Source organism: Siphateles boraxobius, unplaced genomic scaffold (genome assembly GCF_051911475.1).
Source record: "Siphateles boraxobius isolate OS27281-9 unplaced genomic scaffold, OSU_SipBor_1 86, whole genome shotgun sequence".
Classification (NCBI taxonomy): Eukaryota; Metazoa; Chordata; class Actinopteri; order Cypriniformes; family Leuciscidae; genus Siphateles; species Siphateles boraxobius.
The window spans coordinates 6,555,548-6,578,422 of record NW_027509215.1 but is presented as its reverse complement, the minus strand read 5'-3'; the positions used below and the strand labels follow the sequence as shown (position 1 = coordinate 6,578,422).

Sequence of the window (22,875 nt, the reverse complement as noted above, 5' to 3'; positions counted from 1 at the left end):
GCTAAGAACTTAAAAATGATAATAATGTACTTAGCAGCAGCAATAGTTTAGCTTAAATGTTTATTGCAAAGCATCCAGTACTCTATACAGTAAATGTTGTTTTTATTATAGCATATTCATCTGAATAAAAACATCAAACTCTAATAGAGTCGTAAAACATGCTGTGGTTTACTTATGTTGCTTTACACTGATCTTTTGAAAAAACAATTGATTACGTTTTTCCCTCTTTTTGTTTCTTGTGCTTTTGTATTTTCCATCTGCTTCACACAATGGGGCCATTACATAATGGAGTTTCCTGAACACCTCGAAAATCCAATAAGTCTGAGAGCAGGGCTGACCGGCCTGAGACTAATGCAGAGATCTAATTCCTCACGCTGGAAATGTTTTTTCTCCAGGGAGACATTCGGGGACAGCTGTGATTGAAAGCCGAGACACAGCATCAGGTTAGTGCGGCAGATTTCCCCAAAACACTCTGGTGTGGGTTGGTAATATTCAGGACAAAATTAGTTTCGCAATAATGAGAAGAATAATATAACTGTATTATTTAAGATATACATCTCAATAGAAAAAGTGTATCAGTTTATTAAAAGTAGTAGTTTTATAAATACTGTATCAATTCTCAGAGAGAGTTCTGTGGAAAGTAGGCCTAAAACTATCCGATAACATTTCCATTCATTTCAATGGTTTTTAGGTCACTTTGAGAGTTAAATGTCATGCGAGTAATCATCGCAGGATAATGTCATGACAACACTCATTGGCTGATGGGAAACCCTTCACTAGTGACTATCCTGATGTGAGCAGAAAGGGAAAAATAAGTATATTTCAGACTTTTAAGAGCCCTCCAAATAAGATCTGTCACTGGTAAAGCACCTATAATATAATGAAATTCTCACATATAGGTATTATATCTTGCAAAAAGAAATTTTTTCAGAAAATAGATTTAAATAACTAAAATCGAAGTAACTACATAAACAAATAAATTACAAAACTGGGTGTGCAGTTCCTTAAAGTAATTACCTTACACACAACCCTGGTGTTTAGGACACAGACACACATTCCTATCATTATGAGGGCATATATGGTTTTTATACTGAGCTTATGACATTTTCTATCCCCTAACCCTAAACTGTCATGGGTAAAAGCGCAAAACACAGGAAACAACAACTTAACACTGATCACTGGTCTGCCTGCTGCTGCTGAGTTGGTTTGTGTATATAAGCTTCGTATATCTTTCTGTTTTGAATCATTATTTACTATCATTCTCTGTTGTTTATACTGCTAAATATAACTTACTCAACATCACATATTAACCTTACATCACATATTAACCTTACATCGCTAGCTTCAATCTAAATCGTTGCTAGCACAACACGCTAGTAATTCGCTAGCCTGTTAACGTGCCATCAGTGCACTCTTTATTTATTATTTATTTTGCTCGCGCCTTTTACAAATCCATCAAAAAACTGGTGAGTATCAGTCAGTCAAACAAATTTCATCATCTAGTCTTATTGTCACTTGCACTTCATGTAACATGTATAGCATAGCCTTCTCTGTCAGCACAGGATTTACATGTGATAAATGCAGGGAGATAGTCAGGCTGACGGAGATTTCAGAACTAGAGACGCATCCAAATTTTAATTGAGGTTAATTGTTAGAGTGCAAGGGCTTTAGAGATGCTGCTTTGGATGCGATTAGCTTAGAGAACACTGTACTTATACGGAGTTCTCACTATACTTATATTTTTTTTTTAATAAAAAATAGTTTAGTACTGTTTGTTTGTTTATTTAATGATTTGAATTACAAGGACATAGTTATGACACATTTATGTCCTCATTATGTAGGGGACGTGGCCTGAAACCTAAGGGTAGGTAATTCAGCCTGGAATTTTGTCTTGGGTGGAGAGAGAAACGCTAATATTTGAGTCGAGCGGCACTACAAATCACCATTTAAATAGTCAATTTAACTCAAACCGTCCTGTCCGTTTATCTCTCTCCCTGACATTCTCTGGGTTTTTCCCTTTAGGTGCTACAACTCTACCTGTGTCTACCTCCCTGCCGTTCATTCCTGATGATGATGATGATTTCTCTTTCAGAGGCCTTTCAATTACCTTATGCTGGAGATAATGCCAGGCCAAAGTCTCAAAGACACATCGCTGCTGGCCTGCTTTCATCTATGGAGAAGCACCCTGTGCTGCACATGCGAACAGTTCCCTCATCCACTCTGAGCTCTTCAAAGGTAATGTTTGAAGGCGATTGCTCTTTCTGCTGCCTCAACTCAGTTCTTTTCTTTTAAGTGAGGTTTATAGTGTGTGTGTGTGTGTGTGTGTGTGTGTGTGTGTGTGTGTGTGTGTGTGTGTGTGTGTGTGTGTGTGTGTGTGTGTGTGTGTGTGTGTGTGTGTGTGTGTGTGTGTGTGTGTGTGTGTGTGTGTGTGTGTGTGTCAGGAGGCTGAGGGCGTCTAACGTCAATGACGTCACCTACTGTGACCTATCGCATTATCACCAGATAAACTTGACCAGGGGCATCTAAAAAAAACACTGCCAAATCTAATCAGCTTTTCTCATGAATATTAATTAGCTGATGACATGTTGTAATGTATTATTACTTAACACCATCTAGGTTTGCAACTCACTTGGTTTTGGAACAGAGCTTTCAATTGAATTATATATTTGGACCAGACTGACAACCCAGATATGAATGCAACAAAAATAAAAATTCCCACAACTCAGACACTAATAAGCAACATTAGACTGTTTCTTGCCCCTAAAGGAATGGTCTCTAGATGCTCACCACCAACAAGTGGTTTTTTAAACAGTTTTAAAAGTCTTTGGAGTTCAACAGAATTCAGCAGACATCACAGCCTACAAAGGTAAAAGTCTCTCAAATGTCACAGGTCATTCCCAGCAGCCCTGTTGACAGAGGAAAGGTCTCACAGGAGGACATTAGAAGGTCTCTCTCCAATGCACAACTCATTTCAACTGAATTGGAAAACACCAAACCAAGAGAGAAACCACAAACCATTTGTGGACTATCAGCGGCATATTGAACAAAATCTAAACGTAAATCAACTTAATCTAAAATATATACTGTGGCAGAGCAGGTTATGGATAGCATGAAGGTCTGAGAAACCAAATGAGTCAGGAGGAGGATTTAGAATGAGTCAGAGATCTGAAAAGTCTCATTGAGTTCCAGTGAATGATTTAAAGTTTGATATTTTCCAAATAGATTCCTGACATTTCGTCAGCACCACACACACACACACACACACACACACACACACACACACACACACACACACACACACACACACACACACACACACACACACACACACACACACACACACACACACACACAAAAACACACAAACACGCACACATGCATGGCTCATTTCAGGTTCTGATTTAAAGTGTTTATCTGTCCAACTGAAGAATGGTAACATTATTCTTTCAATCATCTGTCGGCATCTGATCCAGTGGCTTTAATGAGAATTTAACAGAGTTAATATAACAGTAACCAATATTAAGAACATGCCATGTGACACGCTGAACAAATTGAGACATCTCGCCTGTAAATTTCACAAATCGCTTGTGTCACAGTACATTTGCCAAAAGAGAATTAAGTGATCACTATTAAGATCAAACATGCTAATGAGGGCCGTCTGAAGGAGTGATTTTAGCATACTCATGCAACTGGTGCCAAAGTCATTCTGAAGTGCTAAATTATGAAAATTTGATTTGCCCATTTAATGACCAAAAATCAAATGAAATTTTTTACAACAGCAGGGCTAAATGGAAGGATTAACATCCTCCCTGGGGAAAAAAAATGTTTTTACCTTTATCAGCTCTGACTAGATTTACCAAAATCAAAATTAAATAAATAAATCCATGGCAAAATAAATGACTAAATAAATAAATGGGTAAACAAATAAATGGATATGAAGATCCAATTACATGAAGAAGAATGTATGTGTGTGTGTGTGTGTGTGTGTGTGTGTGTGTGTGTGTGTGTGTGTGTGTGTGTGTGTGTGTGTGTGTGTGTGTGTGTGTGTGTGTGTGTGTGTGTGTGTGTGTGTGTGTGTGTGTGTGTGTGGTGCGCGCGCTAATGCATAAACACTAACACTGCCTGTGATCAATACGACAATTTCACATTGACTGTATTTTATCAATTATCTCCTGACACGCTGACCTTGGCTAAACTACTGTATTTTATGTCATAAATCGGGTCAACTGGTTTTCAATTATTACTTGGGCTTATTTTGAGCTACTATACTTTGATAAGACTGTAAACAAAAATATTTCTTTGAGATCCGCAGTGCAACGCTCTCAGAATATTACACACAGCTCAGGTTCTCTGATGTGAGCCGTCACTGATCAAAGATGATTGTTTATGCTAATGAGGCCTTTCCTCTTGACCTCTTTATAACCTTCGGCATGAAGTGGCAAACTTCATATCCATCAATGGGTTGCTGCCTAAATCGATACACTGGGATATTAGAGCTGATGAAGAGACCAGATCCGCAGTCCCAATAAGAACACCAGCTGTGTACAATATTACACTCTTAACAAGAATGAATGAATTATTACTATTAGTATTTAAAAAAGGAACAAAATCGATGCAAAATCGAAGACACACTGACAATGATTTGCTACTTGCTACTCAATAAAATTTGCCATTTATTAGGGGAAAGGACATTTTCATTTTTCAAAGCATTTTTAAATGTGTCAGCAATATTTTTGGTCTGTTTTACTAAAACAGAAAGATCTGCGAATGCCACTTTCATAACAGAAATATCTGTGAATGCCACTTTGAAGACCAGAGTTGAAATTTCCCACTTCTAACCTCAAGAGAAATTCATTTTCTTATGTCATGAACACAAAGTGCTTGATTTCCAAATGATGATTTTCGATGAGTTTGGATCAGGATGATTGATCTTTCCTGATTTTTCAAGTAAAATCTCTGACTCTGAGTGTCATTCCAGTCATTATTTTGAAGTAAGGAAAATTTTAGTTGTCTGGAAAACATACAAGCATATAGATGATCTCAACGCTAACACACATGGGTTAAAAAGCTTTTCAGAATTTCAGATTGCATGGAAAAAGAACACTTAAAGCTTCAGTAGGTAACTTTTGTAAACAAATATTTGTTAAAACTGTCATTATGTACTGACAGTAGAATATGAGACAGATAATCTGTGAAAAAATCAAGCTCCTCTGGCTCCTCCCTGTGGTCCTATTGCCATTTGCAGAAATACACCGCTCCCGGTCTGAAACAACCAATCAGAGCCAGGAGGAATGTCTTAGCAGTGTCAATCACGCTCGTGTACGCGCTGATCACCCCTCTCTTGCACAGCGCGAGCGGGTACCGTCGTTCGTGACTCTCCTGTTCGAAATCGTTCATACAAATGAACGCATCTTTTTTCGAGTCATTTCGTTCATTCAACGAACGAAATGACTCGAAAAAAGATTTGTTCATTTTGAACGAGTCTTTTTCGGAGTCATTTCGTTCATTCAACGAACAAATGACTCGAAAAAAGATTTGTTCATTTTGATGAAAGAGTTCGAACAGGATCAAGAACGTGCATCACAGAACAGAGCAAGGCGAGCATTTGTGCTTATAAAACTTAAAGTTTTTTATTTATTTTTGAAATGACCGATCGTTTCGCTAGATAAGAGCCTTATTCATCGCCTGGTATCGTTTAAAGCCCTTTGAAGCTGCACTGAAACTGTCATTTGGTCCATGAAACGTTTGTGTCCTATTGAAGTCCATTATATGTGTATATCTTTTCGACTGAAGAAAGAAAGACACCGACATCTTGGATGACATGGGGGTGAGTAAATTATCAGCAAAAGGTTTATTAAAAGTGAACTAATCCTTTAACGTTATCTTACTAGCTATTTATAACTTATAGAAAGAGTGCAACGTTATAAAGTTACATGTATTGCAAAATACATAATGATTTGAGGACCAAGTTTGAAGTCAAAGTATGGGCAGGCCATAGTCAATGTAAAGCATATTGTTGATGTTTCGTCCCTATTAGTGAAAGTTCCATAACTGTTTATAATCCGCCGTCATCGGTGGTCCTGTTTACTAGCCTGCGCGTTCACGGCAGGCTCCGCTGTGGGGGAGGAGCTGTGGAGGGAGGGCTGTAGCGCAGCAGAGAGCAAGGGGATTTTGGACCTGTAAGTTGTGCTTGTTCAAATTTTCAGGCTAAGTCAACATTTTCTCAAAACTCCCTACTGCAGCTTTAAGGGATACTTCACGCTCTTGCTCGTCCATATAATGGCAGTGAATTGCGACTAGCATAACGTTTTTTAAAAAACAGCAAAATAATCACAAATGATCCTATCCTATTAATAAATACTTTAAAATTAACAACAATATTGGTGTATCCAAAAGGTCAAAGTTTATAATGATTTTATTTATTATTTCTATCCATATTTTTCATTTATGATTTGTTCCTTATTAATTTTGTCTTTAAATGTATGTATTCCTATTCACGTAAATACTCTACTTTACTAATTTATGATAATCTTTTACTCTATTTAATTTATTCATTTAGTATCATCCAAGAATATATTGTAATCACGTTCATATACATTAATATCTTAGTTAGACTGTAAAATGTAATTAGTTAGACTTCCTTAAAGAAAACATGCAAATCGATTGCCTTAAAAAATGAAGAGAAATCAGAATAGTATGTTGTACTGATAAATGCTTAGTATATGTCACTTACACAAGAATTCTAGTAACTAAAAAATAACTAGAGAGTACTTGATAATTTATTTAGATGTACTCTTGACTTGGTATAGCTACTCAGAATTGCTGACTCTCAGAGTGCATTGCAGCATGAATAAACTATGCTCCGTTTTACTTTTTTTTATTTGCCAATTTTATTTGCTGTCTTGTGTCAATAGTTGCACAACAAATTGTTACCATTGTTGTTTTGCATGCTGAATGTTGAAGTCTGTGTGTGACTCTTTAATAGGGTATTTTTCAGCCCTATTAAAAGAAAATAAATATAATCCAAGGTATTTATTTGAAAAAGAGGCTACACTAACGAAAAAGAAAGCTTCAAGCCCAGAAGTTTCCAAGAAACACAGCAGTCATGACTTTATGAACTTCTTCACTTATAAGATTGATAATATTAGGGACAAAATTATAACTATGCAACCGCCTACTACAGCATCACATCAGGGAGTGCGTTATAGTCTCCCTGAGGTAAAATTTGATTCATTTGTTGCCATAGGAGAGGAAGAATTTTGCAAACTTTTAATTCATCTAAATCAACAACATGTATGTTAGACCGTATATACCGACTAAACTACTGAAAGAGATGCTTCCAGAAGACATAGATCCTCTTCTTAACATCATTAATTCATCTTTGTCTCTAGGATACGTACCAAAAACCTTTAAGCTGGCTATGATTAAACCGCTTGTTAAAAAAACGCAACTTGATCCTACAGAATTAGTCAATTACAGGCCGATCTCAAATCTACCTTTTCTGTCAAAGATACTAGAAAAGGCAGTATCCTCACAACTGTGTTCCTTTCTTGAAAGAAATGGTATCTGCAAGGATTTCCAGTCAGGATTTAGACCGCACCTTAGCACTGAGACACCTCTCATTAGTCACAAATAATTTGCTCTTATCATCCGATCGTGGTTGTATCTCTCTATTAGTGTTACTTGATCTTAGTGCTGCATTTGACACCATTGACCACAACATTCTCTTAAATAGACTAGAAAACTATGTTGGCATTAGTGGAATTGCACTAGCATGGTTTAAAACATATTTATCTGACCGCTATCAGTTTGTAGCAGTAAATGAAGAGATGTCTTATCGATCACAAGTTCAGTATGGCGTACCACAAGGCTCAGTTCTCGGACCGCTGCTGTTCACTCTGTACATGCTACCTTTAGGAGATATCATTAGGAAACATGGAATTAGCTTTCACTGTTATGCTGATGATACTCAGCTCTATATTTCTTCTGAACCTAACGAAACTCACCAATTCACAAAATTATCGGAATACATAGTTGATGTCAAAAATTGGATGACTAGTAATTTCCTACTACTAAATTCTGAAAAAACAGAGATTCTAATTATTGGACAAAAAACTTCCACACGTAATAACCTAGAATACCGCCTAACACTTGATGGCTGGTCTGTTAAGTATTCGTCGTCAGTTAGGAACCTGGGTGTGCTCTTTGATACCAATCTTTCATTTGAAAGTCACGTGTCTAGTGTCTGTAAAACCGCATTTTTCCATCTTAAAAATATATCTAAATTACGTCATATGCTCTCATTGACAAATGCGGAACAACTAGTTCATGCGTTCATGACATCAAGGCTAGATTATTGTAATGCTCTACTGGGTGGTTGCCCTGCACGCTTAATAAACAAACTACAGCTAGTTCAAAACGCAGCCGCTAGAGTTCTTACCAGAATCAGGAAGTACGACCATATTAGCCCGGTTCTGTCAACACTGCATTGGCTCCCTATTAAACATCGTATAAATTTTAAAATATTGCTGATTACTTACAAAGCACTAAATGGTTTTGCTCCCCAGTACTTGAGCGAGCTCTTAACGCATTATAGTCCTTCACGTCTATTGCGATCTCAAACTTCTGGCCAGTTGATAATACCTAGAATATCTAAATCGACTGCTGGCGGTAGATCCTTTTCCTATTTAGCACCAAAACTTTGGAAACAATCTTCCTAACATTGTCCGGGAAGCAGACACAGTCTGTCAGTTCAAAGCTAGACTAAAAACACATCTCGTTGACCTAGCATTCACATAACACTCTATAGACTACTATAATTCATTATTAGGCTGCTTAGATTCGGTCAGCCGGAACTGGGAACACTTCCCTTAAATCCTGATGTACTCGTTACATCATAAGAAGAATGGCATCTACGCTAATTTTAGTGTCTTTGTTTATCCCGAGGTTTTCCAGCAGCCTGCCGGATCCAGGCCGTTTCCAGATCTGACGAAGGACTTTCGCCTGGACCTGATGACAATGCAGTGCTGAAGTGCCAACTAGCCTCTCCCTATGGAGGATCCCTATACCACTCTACAGATAAAGCGGTGTGGAATTTTTCGGTTCGCGTACCTACCCAAAGTGATAAGATAAAATAAAAATTCTGCATCAAAATTTATAGACAAGACAAGTAGTTTGTTTAGGCATGGTTTGTAAGGAATTACAAACCTGCGCACATATATTCAAACGCACATAACTATAGAATCAATTCTTAATGCGCATGTGAACGCCATCAGCGTCTATCACAGGTTCACGTTTAAAGTCTGTTTAGAGAGAACGGTGTCGTCTTAGCGGCCCCTAATATAATAACAAATGATCATTTAGACGGAAATGAATCAATCAAAACTAACTTTAGCTGGAAAAAATTTTTTTCAAGAACCACTATAAAACCAAACCAATCTCTGTTACCTTAAATTACATGTTTATCTCTGTAAAGCTGCTTTGAAAAAATCTACACTGTTAAAAGCGCTATATAAATGAGGATGACTTGACTTGACTCAAGCATGGTCAATTGCAGGATATTGTCACAAATATAGAGGGATTATAGCAACTCAATTAAAAGTTTCACAAGGTGTTTTATGACATCAGTGTTAGCAATAAAATTTTAAAAGATCATTATTCGACATGAAAAATAGACTAGTTAGAAGTTAGGTTACCTTTAGAAAGCAACCCATTTATTACTTCCCTTCCTTAGACACCAAATAACAGATTTCTTGTTGCATCGCTGCAACAACAGGAAGAGAATTACAGCATTATAAATTAAGTTCCAAGTGCTCAACCAAAGTGAACACCGATCACCATAATGGTGAGTTCAAACAAAAACATCTTATGAAAATCAACATCAATTTATAAAGTCAGCTTATGTGATGTTCTCTAAATTTTTTCCAGTTGTATTGACACTTTGTGTTGTATTGTATTGACACATTTCAGTTGTATTTTATTGACAATTCAAGACAAATTTGGAAAATGAGTGAATGCAACTGGAGAAAGATAACTGCAGAAGTGGAGGAAATTAGTGAAAAGTCTATTAAGAATTGCTCCACCTCAAAAACTTTTTTTTGTTTGTTTGTTTTTGCCTGACAAAATGGCACTTAAACCAATCAATTAATCTTAACTTTGGTTTTATGAGTAAACAAGGCATATGTGAATAGTAGATTACTACATTTTTATTTAATAGGTGAGGGTATTATCACTGTGTAAAAGGAGCATCTCAGTCTTTGCAAGCAAAGATGGGTTATGGCTCACCACTAGGTGCAAAATGTCATGTGAGAATTGTCAAACAATTCACATTTTCAATTGCAACAATTGCACTATCTACTATATATAATGTGAAAAGATTCAGGGAATCCAGGGAAATCTGAGTACATGCAGGGCAAAGCAGGAAACCTCTGTTAAATGTGCATGACCTTTGAGCCCTCGTGTGGCACGGCATGAGAAACCATCATGCTACTCTGTTAAATACAGCCACATGTGTTCGGGGGTACATTGGAAATCCATTGTCACCTAACACAGTCTGCTGTTCCATCAAGAAATGCCACTTGAATCTCTGTTACGCAAGTAAAAAGCTATACATCAGTTCTATGCATAGAAGCTGCTGAGTTCTCCGGGCCCGAGCTCATCTCAGATAGTCCAAAACACAGAGAGCATATGTGCTGTGGTCAGATGATTCCACGTTTCAGTATGTTTTTGGGAAAATTGGACATCGGGTTCTCAGTCCAAAAGACGAGAGGGACAATCCAGACTTTCATCAGCGACATGTTCAAAAGCACACATCTGTCGTGGTATGGGGGTGCATCAGTGCAGACGGCATGGGGGACTGGGTATTGGGATTCTACAGAGACATAAACTGCCATCAAGATGACATCTTTCCTGGGAAATCCATGGTTATTAGAGCAAGACAATGCCAGGCCTCATTCTGCACGTGTAACAGCAGAGGGGTCTCTAAATCTGTCTCCTATTGAAAATGTATGGCCCATCATGAAAAAGAGAATCAGACAACTATGGCCACGGACTGTTAAGCAGCTGTCTTGTATGAGGCCAGATTGGGCAAAAATTCCACTTGCAAAACTTCAGCAATTAGTATCCTCAATTCCCAAACAATTAAAATGTGTAATTAACAGGTGATGTGTGACATAGTGGTAAACATGCCTTTGTCCCAACTTTTTTGGAGTGTGTTTATTTGTTTATATTTAAAAAATACAATTAAGTTGGTGAATGAAAACATTGGAAATCTTTTCTTTGTACTTTTTTTGTCAGTGAAGAGAATTAACTAAATCATTTACATTGCTTTACATTGATTACATTGCATTTTACAAAATGTCCAATCGTTTTCTGGAAATGGGGTTGTAAAGAGTGTTAGTTAGAACAGCTGTTGGATTTTACAATGTACTTGTGTTTTGATATTAGATTCCTTCCAACTACTGTCTGAGTGATCATTTCTCAGAATTAGTAATTCACAGTACTAGGTGTTCTTTTGCAGAAACAGTGTTTTTATGATAAAATATGATATTTTAAAATGATTGCTTTGCTGTCTTTGTTCTAAAGGTTTCCAAACCGCACACCTCGTAGATCTAATTTCATCCTTGACCGATCACGCCGACCTAGCCGTTACAACAACTATGATATAATGGTAATGGATAAGTCTGTTTGACCTTTTCTTATTACACTGAAACATAAGTTTAGGAACATAAGTTCCCTGCATATATATTCGCTGCACTTGTTTTATTCTTCACTTCTGCTTCTTTTTTACTTCTCTTATTATTCTTACTTCTTTGTTTACTTCTTTTGAGTCCTTCTTTCTTTATACTCTGATCTTCACAATCTTCATCTGTTAGATACAATGTGTTGGACTTTATTCATTGAATAAGATAGATCTTGTTTTTGTTTAAACCTTTACTTAATCGATTTGATGTCTTTATAATTTTACATTTGTACTTAATCAATTTGTTATTCCTTGTTCAAATTAGATTTTTGACATAATCATTGCCTGCTTGCCTGGATCTCACTGCATCAAATATATTTGATTGTACCAATTTAGCTTGTTAAATTGACAGCTTGACTTATTATGCGATAAATTACATTTAACTAACGCCCGGTCTGTTTTATCGATGTGTGCAGTTCTTTTCTTCCATTTAAGGGTATTGTAATATCGACAGCAGTCAGACAGGTGATTGATAATGAGTCCGAGCAAAATTCATTTTATCAATTTAACCTCCGATACCGAATGCAACAGGTTATGCAAACAATGCCGCTAATGAGCATAACTACATTCTGACAACAGACTCGGGAACAAACACGCCATTAATAACAATCATTTTAAGGGCGGCAACTCTCTGTTGGAGTGTCTCATAATGAATACTTGATGAAAATAATAAAATGCCACTCACACTAATGAGTAAATACTTAAAGCAGTGTCATTAGAAAAGTTATTTAATACATGTTCAAATCAATGAGGGCTATTTCTTATGATATGACATTTAATTTAAAGTGTTTTGTCAGCAGACATTGTATTATAGAGACTTTATGGAGCCGCGTTATGCTTTTTTGCACTCATGGATGCATTTTTTGCATATTTAAAGGATAAAATTGCAATTATTTTCAGACCTACATTCTCTTATTTCACTCTCTCATGCTAATACTGTGTCTTCGTTGTTTCCAGATTTATCTTCTCCAAATTTTCCTTAAAAAAAAACTAAATTGTGATTCGTCACATGACATGTCAGTCAGTAGCTCAGTACCTCCACCCCCTACCCAACAAGAAGCAATAATCATACCCAATCTCAAAAACACACATTTCTTTCACACTCAAAGACATCTTTCTTCTCTAGTGGTGGACTACAAACAGAGCTTTCAGTGACATACAACACCTGCCTTCATTAATTATCCCAGCACAAAGCATATTGCTCATTAGTCTGCTAAGCCTAACACTCATGCTCTATCTTGGCAAAACCCAAAAATACAACTTTTTGGATTGTCTCAGCAGAGTCAAACAGGCAGAAGGCAAGAGTTTAAAAGTTATATCGATATTTAAACTCTTCAGTGATCCATCAACTAAAGATTTTCAATTATCCGTCTCTGACTGCTTCAATAATTAAAAATGGTGTTCAGTGCCATTAGATGGAATAGAAAAACTGTTCTCAACGGACACTGTTTGAGCAAACTGAAGCATTAACGGTCAAATCAAATAGTCTGACTGCACTCTTTGGACCATAGTAGACACGTTGACATGGTTTGATTACTTAGTTGTCCGTCTTTAGTTTTAACCCTGCCCTCTTGTTACCTGATTATTGGTTTATTTACCCCACCTGCTCTTCTTTGTTTTTCCTTCCCTCTTTAAGGGTCATTTACATGACACCATTTTCAACTAAAATGGAAAACTTTTTATGCGTTTTGCCTGTTCATTTTTTTCGCAGGTCCGTGTGAACAGGGATTGTTTTGATAACGTTGTCATTTGCATATGAAAAACGCTAAGGAAACTTTTTTCAGTTTTTGGTACATCGTTGTCATGTAAACATACCCTTATTCTTCCTTTGTTCTCTGTCCTGTGCCAGTTCATTGTGGATGTATTCCCATTAGGTCCAACCGTGTCAAGCCCTCCCTTGCCCATTGCCGGTCAGTTTTTCCCCAACGGGGTACTTTTGGTTTCTGTTTTTTGTTACAAATAAAACCCAGTCATTTTCTCTGGATCTGAGTCCTCGCCTCTTTTCTGAACCTCTCCTGACAATATGTAAATAACTAGAAGTGCAGTTAACAGAAACTGTTTACACTACAAACAAGCATTTGATTATGATAATAAAATATAACAACCAGCAATATCAAGCAGCATAATTGACTGTTTTTGTAAAGCAAAATAACTGGAAGCAAGTAACACTAGAAGCCTTGCATATTCAAGTTATTAATGTTCATTCACTGCATTCAATTAAAAATAATTTGCAGAAAATTTTGCAGAATAATTTGCAGTATTTGCCTTTTACAGAAAAAAGTGCATTGCCTCAAAAGGGTCACATCTACAAATTAGGCCAGGTTGAATTTATTAACATTTATGAACATAAACCGTTCTGGAGCCCACTTGAATGTATCTCAGACCTTCTCAAGTGGACTGCAGCCGGTTTCTTGGTGCTGAAGTTTGCAAATACCCTAAAAGAATTCTTGATGTCAGACATAAAAATGTTGAGGGAATTTCAGCTCTGCTTGATCCACTTATGATATGCTCAGCGGTGCTAAAGCCTCAAGTGTTCTCAATCCAGTCAACTAATGCTCTGACACAACTCCATCTGTAGAGTAAGCAATGAAAACTAGCAACAGACTCTGCCAGTCAAAGTGAAGTTGACCTCATCAGAAATTCAGGTCATTAACTTAACATGACAGCCATGTTCTCATCTACTATGACTTCAAAATCTTTAAAGACTAAATCTTTATAGGGATGTCATATCAAACGCCTTACAAGTAGACAATTCCCACTTCTCCTAGTGAACCAGCAATCTAGATGTACCAGCAAAGGCAAATGTTGCTTTTGCGTTCTTTGTTGTCACTGTCGCTTGCTTATTGGGGAAACTTAGTATTCAGTAATATTTTTGATTTGACTGCATTGACAGTATTGGATGAGAACAAAACCTGAACTGAATTTATATTTGACTATTTTTGCAACATCAACACTGTTATTGAACAGAATTTAATCAACACTGAACTGAACTGATCTGAATAAGGACACTGTCTTCTGTAGAGCTGCTAATACCTGAATTTAACCCGTTTATCACTGTAAAGCTTCTCATTTCTGAGAAGGGATCTCAAAAAGTCTCAAACAGCACTCATATTGGCCAGGATACAAAAGATGTATTCAAAAGTCAGGGATCTCAATATGAACTAAAACATTTCTCATCAAATTCTTCCAATGACAAATTAACCTTCTATCCTAATTCATTTTGGGAGAAACTTCTGAGACAAAGTTGATAATCGAGAAAACATTTGCTGTTCCCAGATCAGTTTGCCCTGTCACTGGACATGATCGCATGACCTGTAAAGCAACTGTTGACCACAATAAAAGGAGAGAGATTAACCTGACAGCAGTTTTTTCTGTTGCTTCTGGGACGTCTGTAGCGGGAAGCTCATCCGCCAGGATCTCTTCTATTCTGCGTGGGTCGTCTGGAATGTCCCTCTCAACTTTGCCCTTTTCCTTCTTCCCTGTCCCAGCGGTGAGTGTGTTCCATAGTGCACTCTGAGACTTTGAGCCTGGAAACAAGATGAATCGGAGTAAAGACTTTGATAATCAATGAAACAGCTCCTATTTTTAAACTGCTTTCTAAAAGCAACACATTATGTCTTTGCCTGCCACAATATGACAAATATACAGTATGATCTGCCGTGCGTCAATGATATTGACAATACTATTGGTAATGCAATTTCTATTGGTACATTTAACCCTTACATTTATTTATTTTATTCTATTTTAATTTTATGTTGTAATTTATTTTGTTTTATTATATTATATCCCTTTATTATATAAATAAATAATGTATATAATTATACTGAACAAAATTATAAAACGCAACAATTTTGTTTTTACCCCCATTTTTCATGAGCTGAACTCAAACATCTACTTTTTGACTAGACTTTTTCTATGTACACAAAAGGCCTATTTCTCTCAAATATTGTCCACAAATCTTTCTAAATCTGTGTTAGTGAGCACTTCTCCTTTGCAGAGATAATCCATCCACCTCACAGGTGTGGCATATCAAGATGCTGATTAGGCAGCATGATTATTGCACAGGTGTGCCTTAGGCTGGCCACAATAAAAGGCCACTCTAAAATGTGCAGTTTTATCACACAGCACAATGCCACAGATATTGCAAGTTTTGAGGGAGCGTGCAATTGGCGTGCTGACTGCAGGAATGTCCACCAGAGCTTTTGCCCATGAATTGAATGTTCATTTCTCTACCATAAGCCCTCTCCAAAGGCGTTTCAGAGAATTTGGCAGTACATCTAACCAGCCTCACAACCGCAGTTCTGCAGTTCATCGTCGTAACCGACTTGAGTGGGCAAATGCTCACATTCGATGGCGTCTGGCACTTTGGAGAGGTGTTCTCTTCACGGATGAATCCCGGTTTTCACTGTACAGGGCAGATGGCAGACAGCGTGTATCGCGTTGTGTGGGTGAGCGGTTTGCTGATGTCAACGTTGTGGATCGAGTGGCCCATGGTGACGATGGTGTTGTGGTATGGGCAGGCGTATGTTATGGACAACAAACACATGTGCATTTTATTGATGGCATTTTGAATGCACAGAGATACAGTGACGAGATCCTGAGGCCCACTGTTGTACAATTCATCCACAACCATCATCTCATGTTGCAGCATGATAATGCACGCCCCCATGTTGCAAGTATCTGCGAAGGAGATGTGTTGCACTGCGTGAGGAAAATTGTGGTCACACCAGATACTGACTGGTTTTCAGACCAGTAGTAGTAAAAAGTAGTAGTAGTAAAAAGATTTTTGTAAAGTGTGAATAAATAATGTATCATGTTTCCTTTCTTTGACATGAATTGTGTTGATGTGTGCATTAGATCTAATCGTTTTTGTCTTTTCATTTTGCTTTTGTTTTGTAATACTCAAAACAAAATTTGTGAAAATTTTGGCACACTGAATTATAGATTTATATTGTTGTTAACCTTCACTTCAAGAAACTTTTGAGAAAAAAAGATACGTTAATGAAATCATAAAGTCACAGAGGCCTTTTGTGTACATAGAAAAAGTCTTAGATCTTTGAGTTCAGCTCATGAAAAATGGAGGCAAAAACAAAAGTTTACAATTTTGTTCAGTGTATATAAATAATTTAATTTTTTTTAAAGATTTTTTGAAATCAAACCACTGAATTGAAAATGAAACTGAAATATTGAAAGCCTTTCCCATGCCTTTAGAATTATTATTTTTATTTTTGCAGTATTCTGATTCAAAATAACATCAATGGCAACAGTTCAATTTTTTTAAAGCCTCCTCTAGAGATCTTAATTGCCTAGTTGTTGATTCATGGTATATCATATTGATTTGCTCCCACCAATGCTGTGCACATCATTACCATCATGAGATTGAGATCATGTATTCATAATGTTGTCATTCAGATGCAATCTGTGTGCCACCTCTGAAAAGCTCTGAGATTCTTTGAATCAAGTACGAAGCCCATTAAACTCATCTATTGATGGATGCTGCCACCTAGTGACATGCCCATGTCAAGTGTTATGTCTGTTAAAAGGACACCAGCCGTCTGATGGGTAGTAGCAATGACCATTGCTGGAGTCAAGACCAAACCCAGACTGCATACCAATAAAGGTATTTAAATACTTAATCAAGTTTTCACCTTATTTAATTATTCCAAAAAGCATAAAAATCACAAATAAAAAAAATAAAAAATGACATCACAAAAGTCTCATACAAGTTTCAGAAACTGTGTGGGGTCATAAAGACTAGTTTGAGATATTGAGAAACTTTTGTAAAGGTAATCAATTGTTGACTTGTCTCAAAGTCTATAAGCAGAGATCCATGCAGACCCAAGCCACGTTTATGTGGTCTTTAGCAGTGTTCCTCAACCGGTGGGTTGCAAGACGGTTTTGAGTGGGTCACGTAGTGTTTAGTCAAAGAAAAAAGAACAACAACAAAATGTTTTAAAAAAGGCTTTTATTTTGAAAGGCGTGCGTGAAAGTTGTTGTCTCTTCTGTCAGATACAGTGTAAGTAAAGAGTGCCTGAGAAAAACACGCTGTCCTGCTGTCGGATGTGGTCATGCTGTATGTCTGTGTCATTATGAAATACAAAGTCTCTCACCTAAGAAAAACAAAAAGTTTCCTGTCTTTTATACTGTGCATGTGGTTTGCAAATGCAGAGGCACCCGATGTATATAGAACAATGAAATTACAAGCATGCAAAATCGTAGTTCTGTCAGGACCACTATCACAGAACTCCCTGCGCATCCATGCAGCCTAGCATGGATAAGAGCAGCAATAACCCCCCTTAGGGTAAACAGAACAGAACCAACATGAATGTATTGCAGATATCATTAATGTCAATATTTTAATTTACAACATGATTCAGGAATTTAGTCTGATTTAAAGGGGAGTCAGAATGCCAAATACTGACTGGACGAGATGAGGAGCTGGGGATGTAGGAGGGTTATTATCTCCTGAGAAACGCGATAGCTGCTGATAATACTGAAGGAGCTTATTTATGTATACAGTGATAGGCGTTGTATTCCTATAGGTAGACCTGGATCAGCTGAGAGTCAGCTGATGCGAGCTTGACTAATGCGACCTGCCAGAACTGACGCTACGCTTGATTTAGGTTGTCGTAATTATATTATTACCAAAGAGTACCAATAAATTAAGCAAATGGCAGGCTACATCATGTGTTAGCTGGAAAAGATGCAGGTATGATGTTCATTTTATTCATTAGGATTAGTGCCCACGTGTTATTAACAGTTCATGTTAGTATTGCGTATTTACCATAGTAACTGTAGTTTCCAAAATTTATTTTCATGTTTTAATGATTGTGGTGGCTCATACAAACTTACTAACTTTTAACAAAAACTAGTTTGGGACTGCCTTTAATAGCCTTACTGTTCCTCATACTTATTCACCAGTGTAAGTGATGTATTTTTTGTTTTTGTTTTAAATTTTTGTGTATGTTATGCGTCAACATTTTTGTGAAAGTAATTTGCTTGGTTTTTAAAAGCAAAATCATAAAAGATATTATCGTCTTATTTTTTCTTAGGAATTTGGTCAAATTAGGGTCGCCGCTGCCAAACCAGTTGAGAACCAAGACCATGACTCCATCTCTGGTAACAAAATGTCCACGCTTTTTGACTAATGACCCAATATGATTTGACCATGACATTTTTTCAGTCATTTGTAATTACTGGATAATTTTTTTAGGAGTGGGATTTTCAGTGCTGGTTTTAGACCTTTTTAATAGGCCTGGGAGTCCCTTTTAATATTTCCTGATATTTCCAGGTTTTCCATGACTGAAAATCCTGTTGTAAAGACATGCGGGGAGTGGTAGTGTTTCTGCAAAATTTCTACAGCACTTTGTAGGATAAAAGCATCTGCTATATGAATAAATATAGTTGCAAATGAGTTCCTTCTACTTCATTTCAGCCCATTCCTTTTGAATATGAAACTAGATGTATAATGTGTACAAAAAAAATGTAGGTAGTGCAGAGTTAATTTGTTGCTTTCTTAAAACACATACTTACGTGCAAATCTCGCCAGTGGCCGGCTGTTGGTCTCACCATCCTCATTAGCCACTACAGAGAAAAAGAGAGACACATGAATGCAGTGGCATTTTCTGTGTGTGTGTGTGCATCTAAAAAAAATAAAAAAATAAAAAAATATAAAAAAACATTAAAAACTTATTTCAAAAGCTTTTTCAGAGGCTATAATTAAAAAGCTTTTTTTTTTTTTTTTTGCTCCTATTTTAATGTGTCTTTTTGCATAATGTGAATATAATGAACCGAGCTGCTGGAAAAGCTTGAAGGCTGCTTTAATACGACTTCAGCTGCTAAATAGAGTCCAGAGAAAAAGTCAAAAAAGCCTTTCTCTCATATTTTGGACTCTAGATGTGACTCGGGTTTCTCTTGAGGGACTTTTCAGGTGTTTTATCATCCACAGGGCAAAAAATCTAATTCAATCATGTCGTGCAATTCCATTTTTTATGGTACATTACATTTACATTTAAATGTACATCATGGGCTGAACTCTGCATAGGGATGCACCGATATAAAAATTTGGCCAATAGCGATAACAATAGTTCTTTGTATTTGAAAGCTGATAACCGATATATTGGCCGATAAATCTAAATCCAAATTTCTTTACCATTTTTGAGAGCCTGATTCCAAAAACAAAAGCCTCACCATGTAAATCTATGACCCAAGCACATAATGTTCTTCTCAGTATAATTTTATGTAGCCTACAAGACCATATTTTTCTTTTTGAAGTGATTTCAACATATTTCAAGCATATCAAATCCATCATGGTGAACAGTGTGTGTCTGAAGTGTCTTAGCTGAAGGAAATAATCCATTATCTATTCTCTATATTTTCCAATCTGGCCGATACCGATAAAATGAAATATGAACATACATCCGCTGTGCCGATATGGTGGCCGATATATCGTGCTTCCCTAACTCTGCAGGATGAGATGCAAGGCAAAGTTTAGGTTTTGTTATCATTAACTGAAATTAAAAATCTTTTTCAATAATTGAAATAAAGCTGAAATAAAAGAAATTATAAAGGCAACACTATACAATAAGGTTTCATTTGTTAACATTAGTTAACTACATTATATAACAAACCAACAATGATAAATCAACAATAATCAACATCTACTAATACATTATTAAAATAAGAAAATGTATGTGTTAATATTATTTAATGGACCTGAGCTTGCTAAAATTAACTAACAATGAACAATTGTATTTTTATGAACTAACGTTAACAACCCATAATACACTAAAAAAAAATGCTTGTTGGTCTAACTTAATTCAATTATGAGATATTATAGTTGCTGTTCAGACGTGTCCCTTGTGCAGAGTTTTCTGTTTATTAAGAAAATGGAAAGATTTGTCAGAGTTTCAGTGTTTAGTTATTTTGATCAAGTAAAACGTTTCTCTTCACTGGTATTAGTACAGTTACAGCTCATTGAGAATACCATAGCTTTATATTATTTAGCCACCCACACACTAACCACAAGGTCTACACTTCAGCATAATGGTAACCTCAAAAATCGAAATCACATCAACTCTTTTAAATTTACAATATAACTGAACATTAAACTTTAACCGGTCTTTCACTTTACTAAAAAACGCATTAAACAGCACTTAATTTCAACATTTACTCTCCTGGTCTATTCCTATGCAAAGCATGCTGGGAACTAGAAATCCACAGCGCAGTTTCAGTTAATGCAACACAAATGATTCATGTAATCACAACACAAATGGTTTAAGTTAACTTAACATTTTACACATTTAATTTAACGTAATAAAATTTAGTGCAAATGACAATTAAATAAAAAACTAAAAATTTGTGTTGTCTCAGCTTATTTTATTTAAATAAACTGAGCGAACAGCTAGAATAGTTTTTTTGGTGTGTGTGTGTACTGTAGCAAATTGCTCATTGTTACTTAATTTTAGTACGCATCAATTAATGTGACCTTATTGTAAGTGTCACCCTATATATTAATGAATGACTATTATTAAATAATAAATAAATAAAAACTGGTAACAAAATGTTGCTTTTGCATAGAACTGAAAGTAATGTTAAATACTAAAAATACAAAAAAGCTGAAATAAATTAGAGCCTAATTTAAATATTTTTAGAAAGCTAATTTAAAAAAAATGACAAAAAAGCACAAACCAAATGACTAAAACAAACTAAAAGCATTAATAATTACTAATACATACATTATACTAATATAACACAGATTTGAGGTTAGTGATTTGAATAAATGTCTAACCTCAAGTATAAGCAGTACCAGTAATGCATGCATTTTTATTCTTTTATTACAAGATAACACACAGTTCAGTGCATTACTATGTCAGTGTAAACCTAGTTAGTTCACAGGTTAAGTTCAAAGTTCAAGAGATTCTTTACATGTGTTGTAAGAGTTGCTTCTGTGCATTAATGTAAATTGCATTGCCTGTTACACTCAGGAAAACAAAACCAGCCAGGCTGATGCACCAGTCAATGAGATTGGATTTTGAGTACACATTGCTCGAGCTGAGAAAAATCAGAACATGCATTAGTACAACACCATTTACACCACAACATTATACAACTCCCATTAACTGTCATGACATTCTGTATCAAGACCTAAATAGACCAAAACACACGCACGCTATGTTTCCCCAGCAGGCAAACCATTAAAAGCCCACAGAGTGACTCTGAGGGCGGAGAGAAAGTGGTCGTGTTGCTTTAGCCAATCATCATTAATGGTTCGTCATCACGCTCCACTGAACCTGATTGACAACATGTCACAAAAATGAGCCTAAAGCACACTGAGCAATTGATCGCTGGGCTGTGTAACCATGACGACAAGCAAATGTTTGAAAATGGCATAGAGTGTTGTAATGAAATGTGGATATGAGATTCCCTGCTGTTTTCTTGTGGCGCTCAACTCGTTGGCTAGTTTATCTACAGTATTAAAAGTGTGCTAGTTAAATAAACAGTTTTGCAAGTCAGGAGCTTTTTTTTTTTAAATGTCCTATATAAATGCATCAGGACAGAGACTAAAAAAAATAACAGCTCACACCTGTGTTTCCATCATAACACCTATCCTGTAAGACACCCTGTAACCGCTGTTATCCCATGTGGGTGTGCGTTTCTGCGAAACAAAGGGCTGATAAACAGGACGGTGTGTCTGAGTATGGAAAAATGTACAGTCAGACGTTTATCATCTCAAAATAGACCCCGACAAGGGGATCAGGACCAAGACGCAAAGCATTTATTTCGTCATAACGAAGTCCATGTACATATAATATTAATTTAGGTTTAAAATAAATGTTATTATGCGCAGATATGCTGGAAAACAATTGTGTGGGTCGACGGGCAATTATATTCAGTTATTATCATACCAAAATATCTGACCAATCAGAATCGAGTATTCTAATAAGCTGTCTAATACAATGCAATAGTCGGTTCCGGTTTGGTGAAGTGATGAGTCCCAGCTTAGGCACCAAGCAATCCGATTGGATTTTTTAGTGCCTGGTTACAAATCAGATATCACTTTATTATACAAGTCGTTTAAACTATGTTGTAATGACAATTAATGTATTTTAACTTAAATGTTTCATAAACTAGTA

The 22,875-nt window shown here is 36.4% G+C and overlaps 1 protein-coding gene across 1 annotated transcript in view; it reads right to left on the bottom strand.

Moving 5' to 3' along the window:
- pde1cb (phosphodiesterase 1C, calmodulin-dependent b) overlaps nucleotides 1-22,875 on the bottom strand; it is a 92,154-nt gene that overhangs the window by 57,869 nt on the left and 11,410 nt on the right. Inside the window, exons 2-3 of the mRNA XM_077222432.1 lie at nucleotides 19,274-19,324; nucleotides 15,096-15,267 (exon numbers count right to left, since the gene is read on the bottom strand). Coding sequence (XP_077078547.1) covers nucleotides 15,096-15,267; nucleotides 19,274-19,324 — 223 coding nt within the window. The remainder of the gene's footprint in view (nucleotides 1-15,095; nucleotides 15,268-19,273; nucleotides 19,325-22,875) is intronic.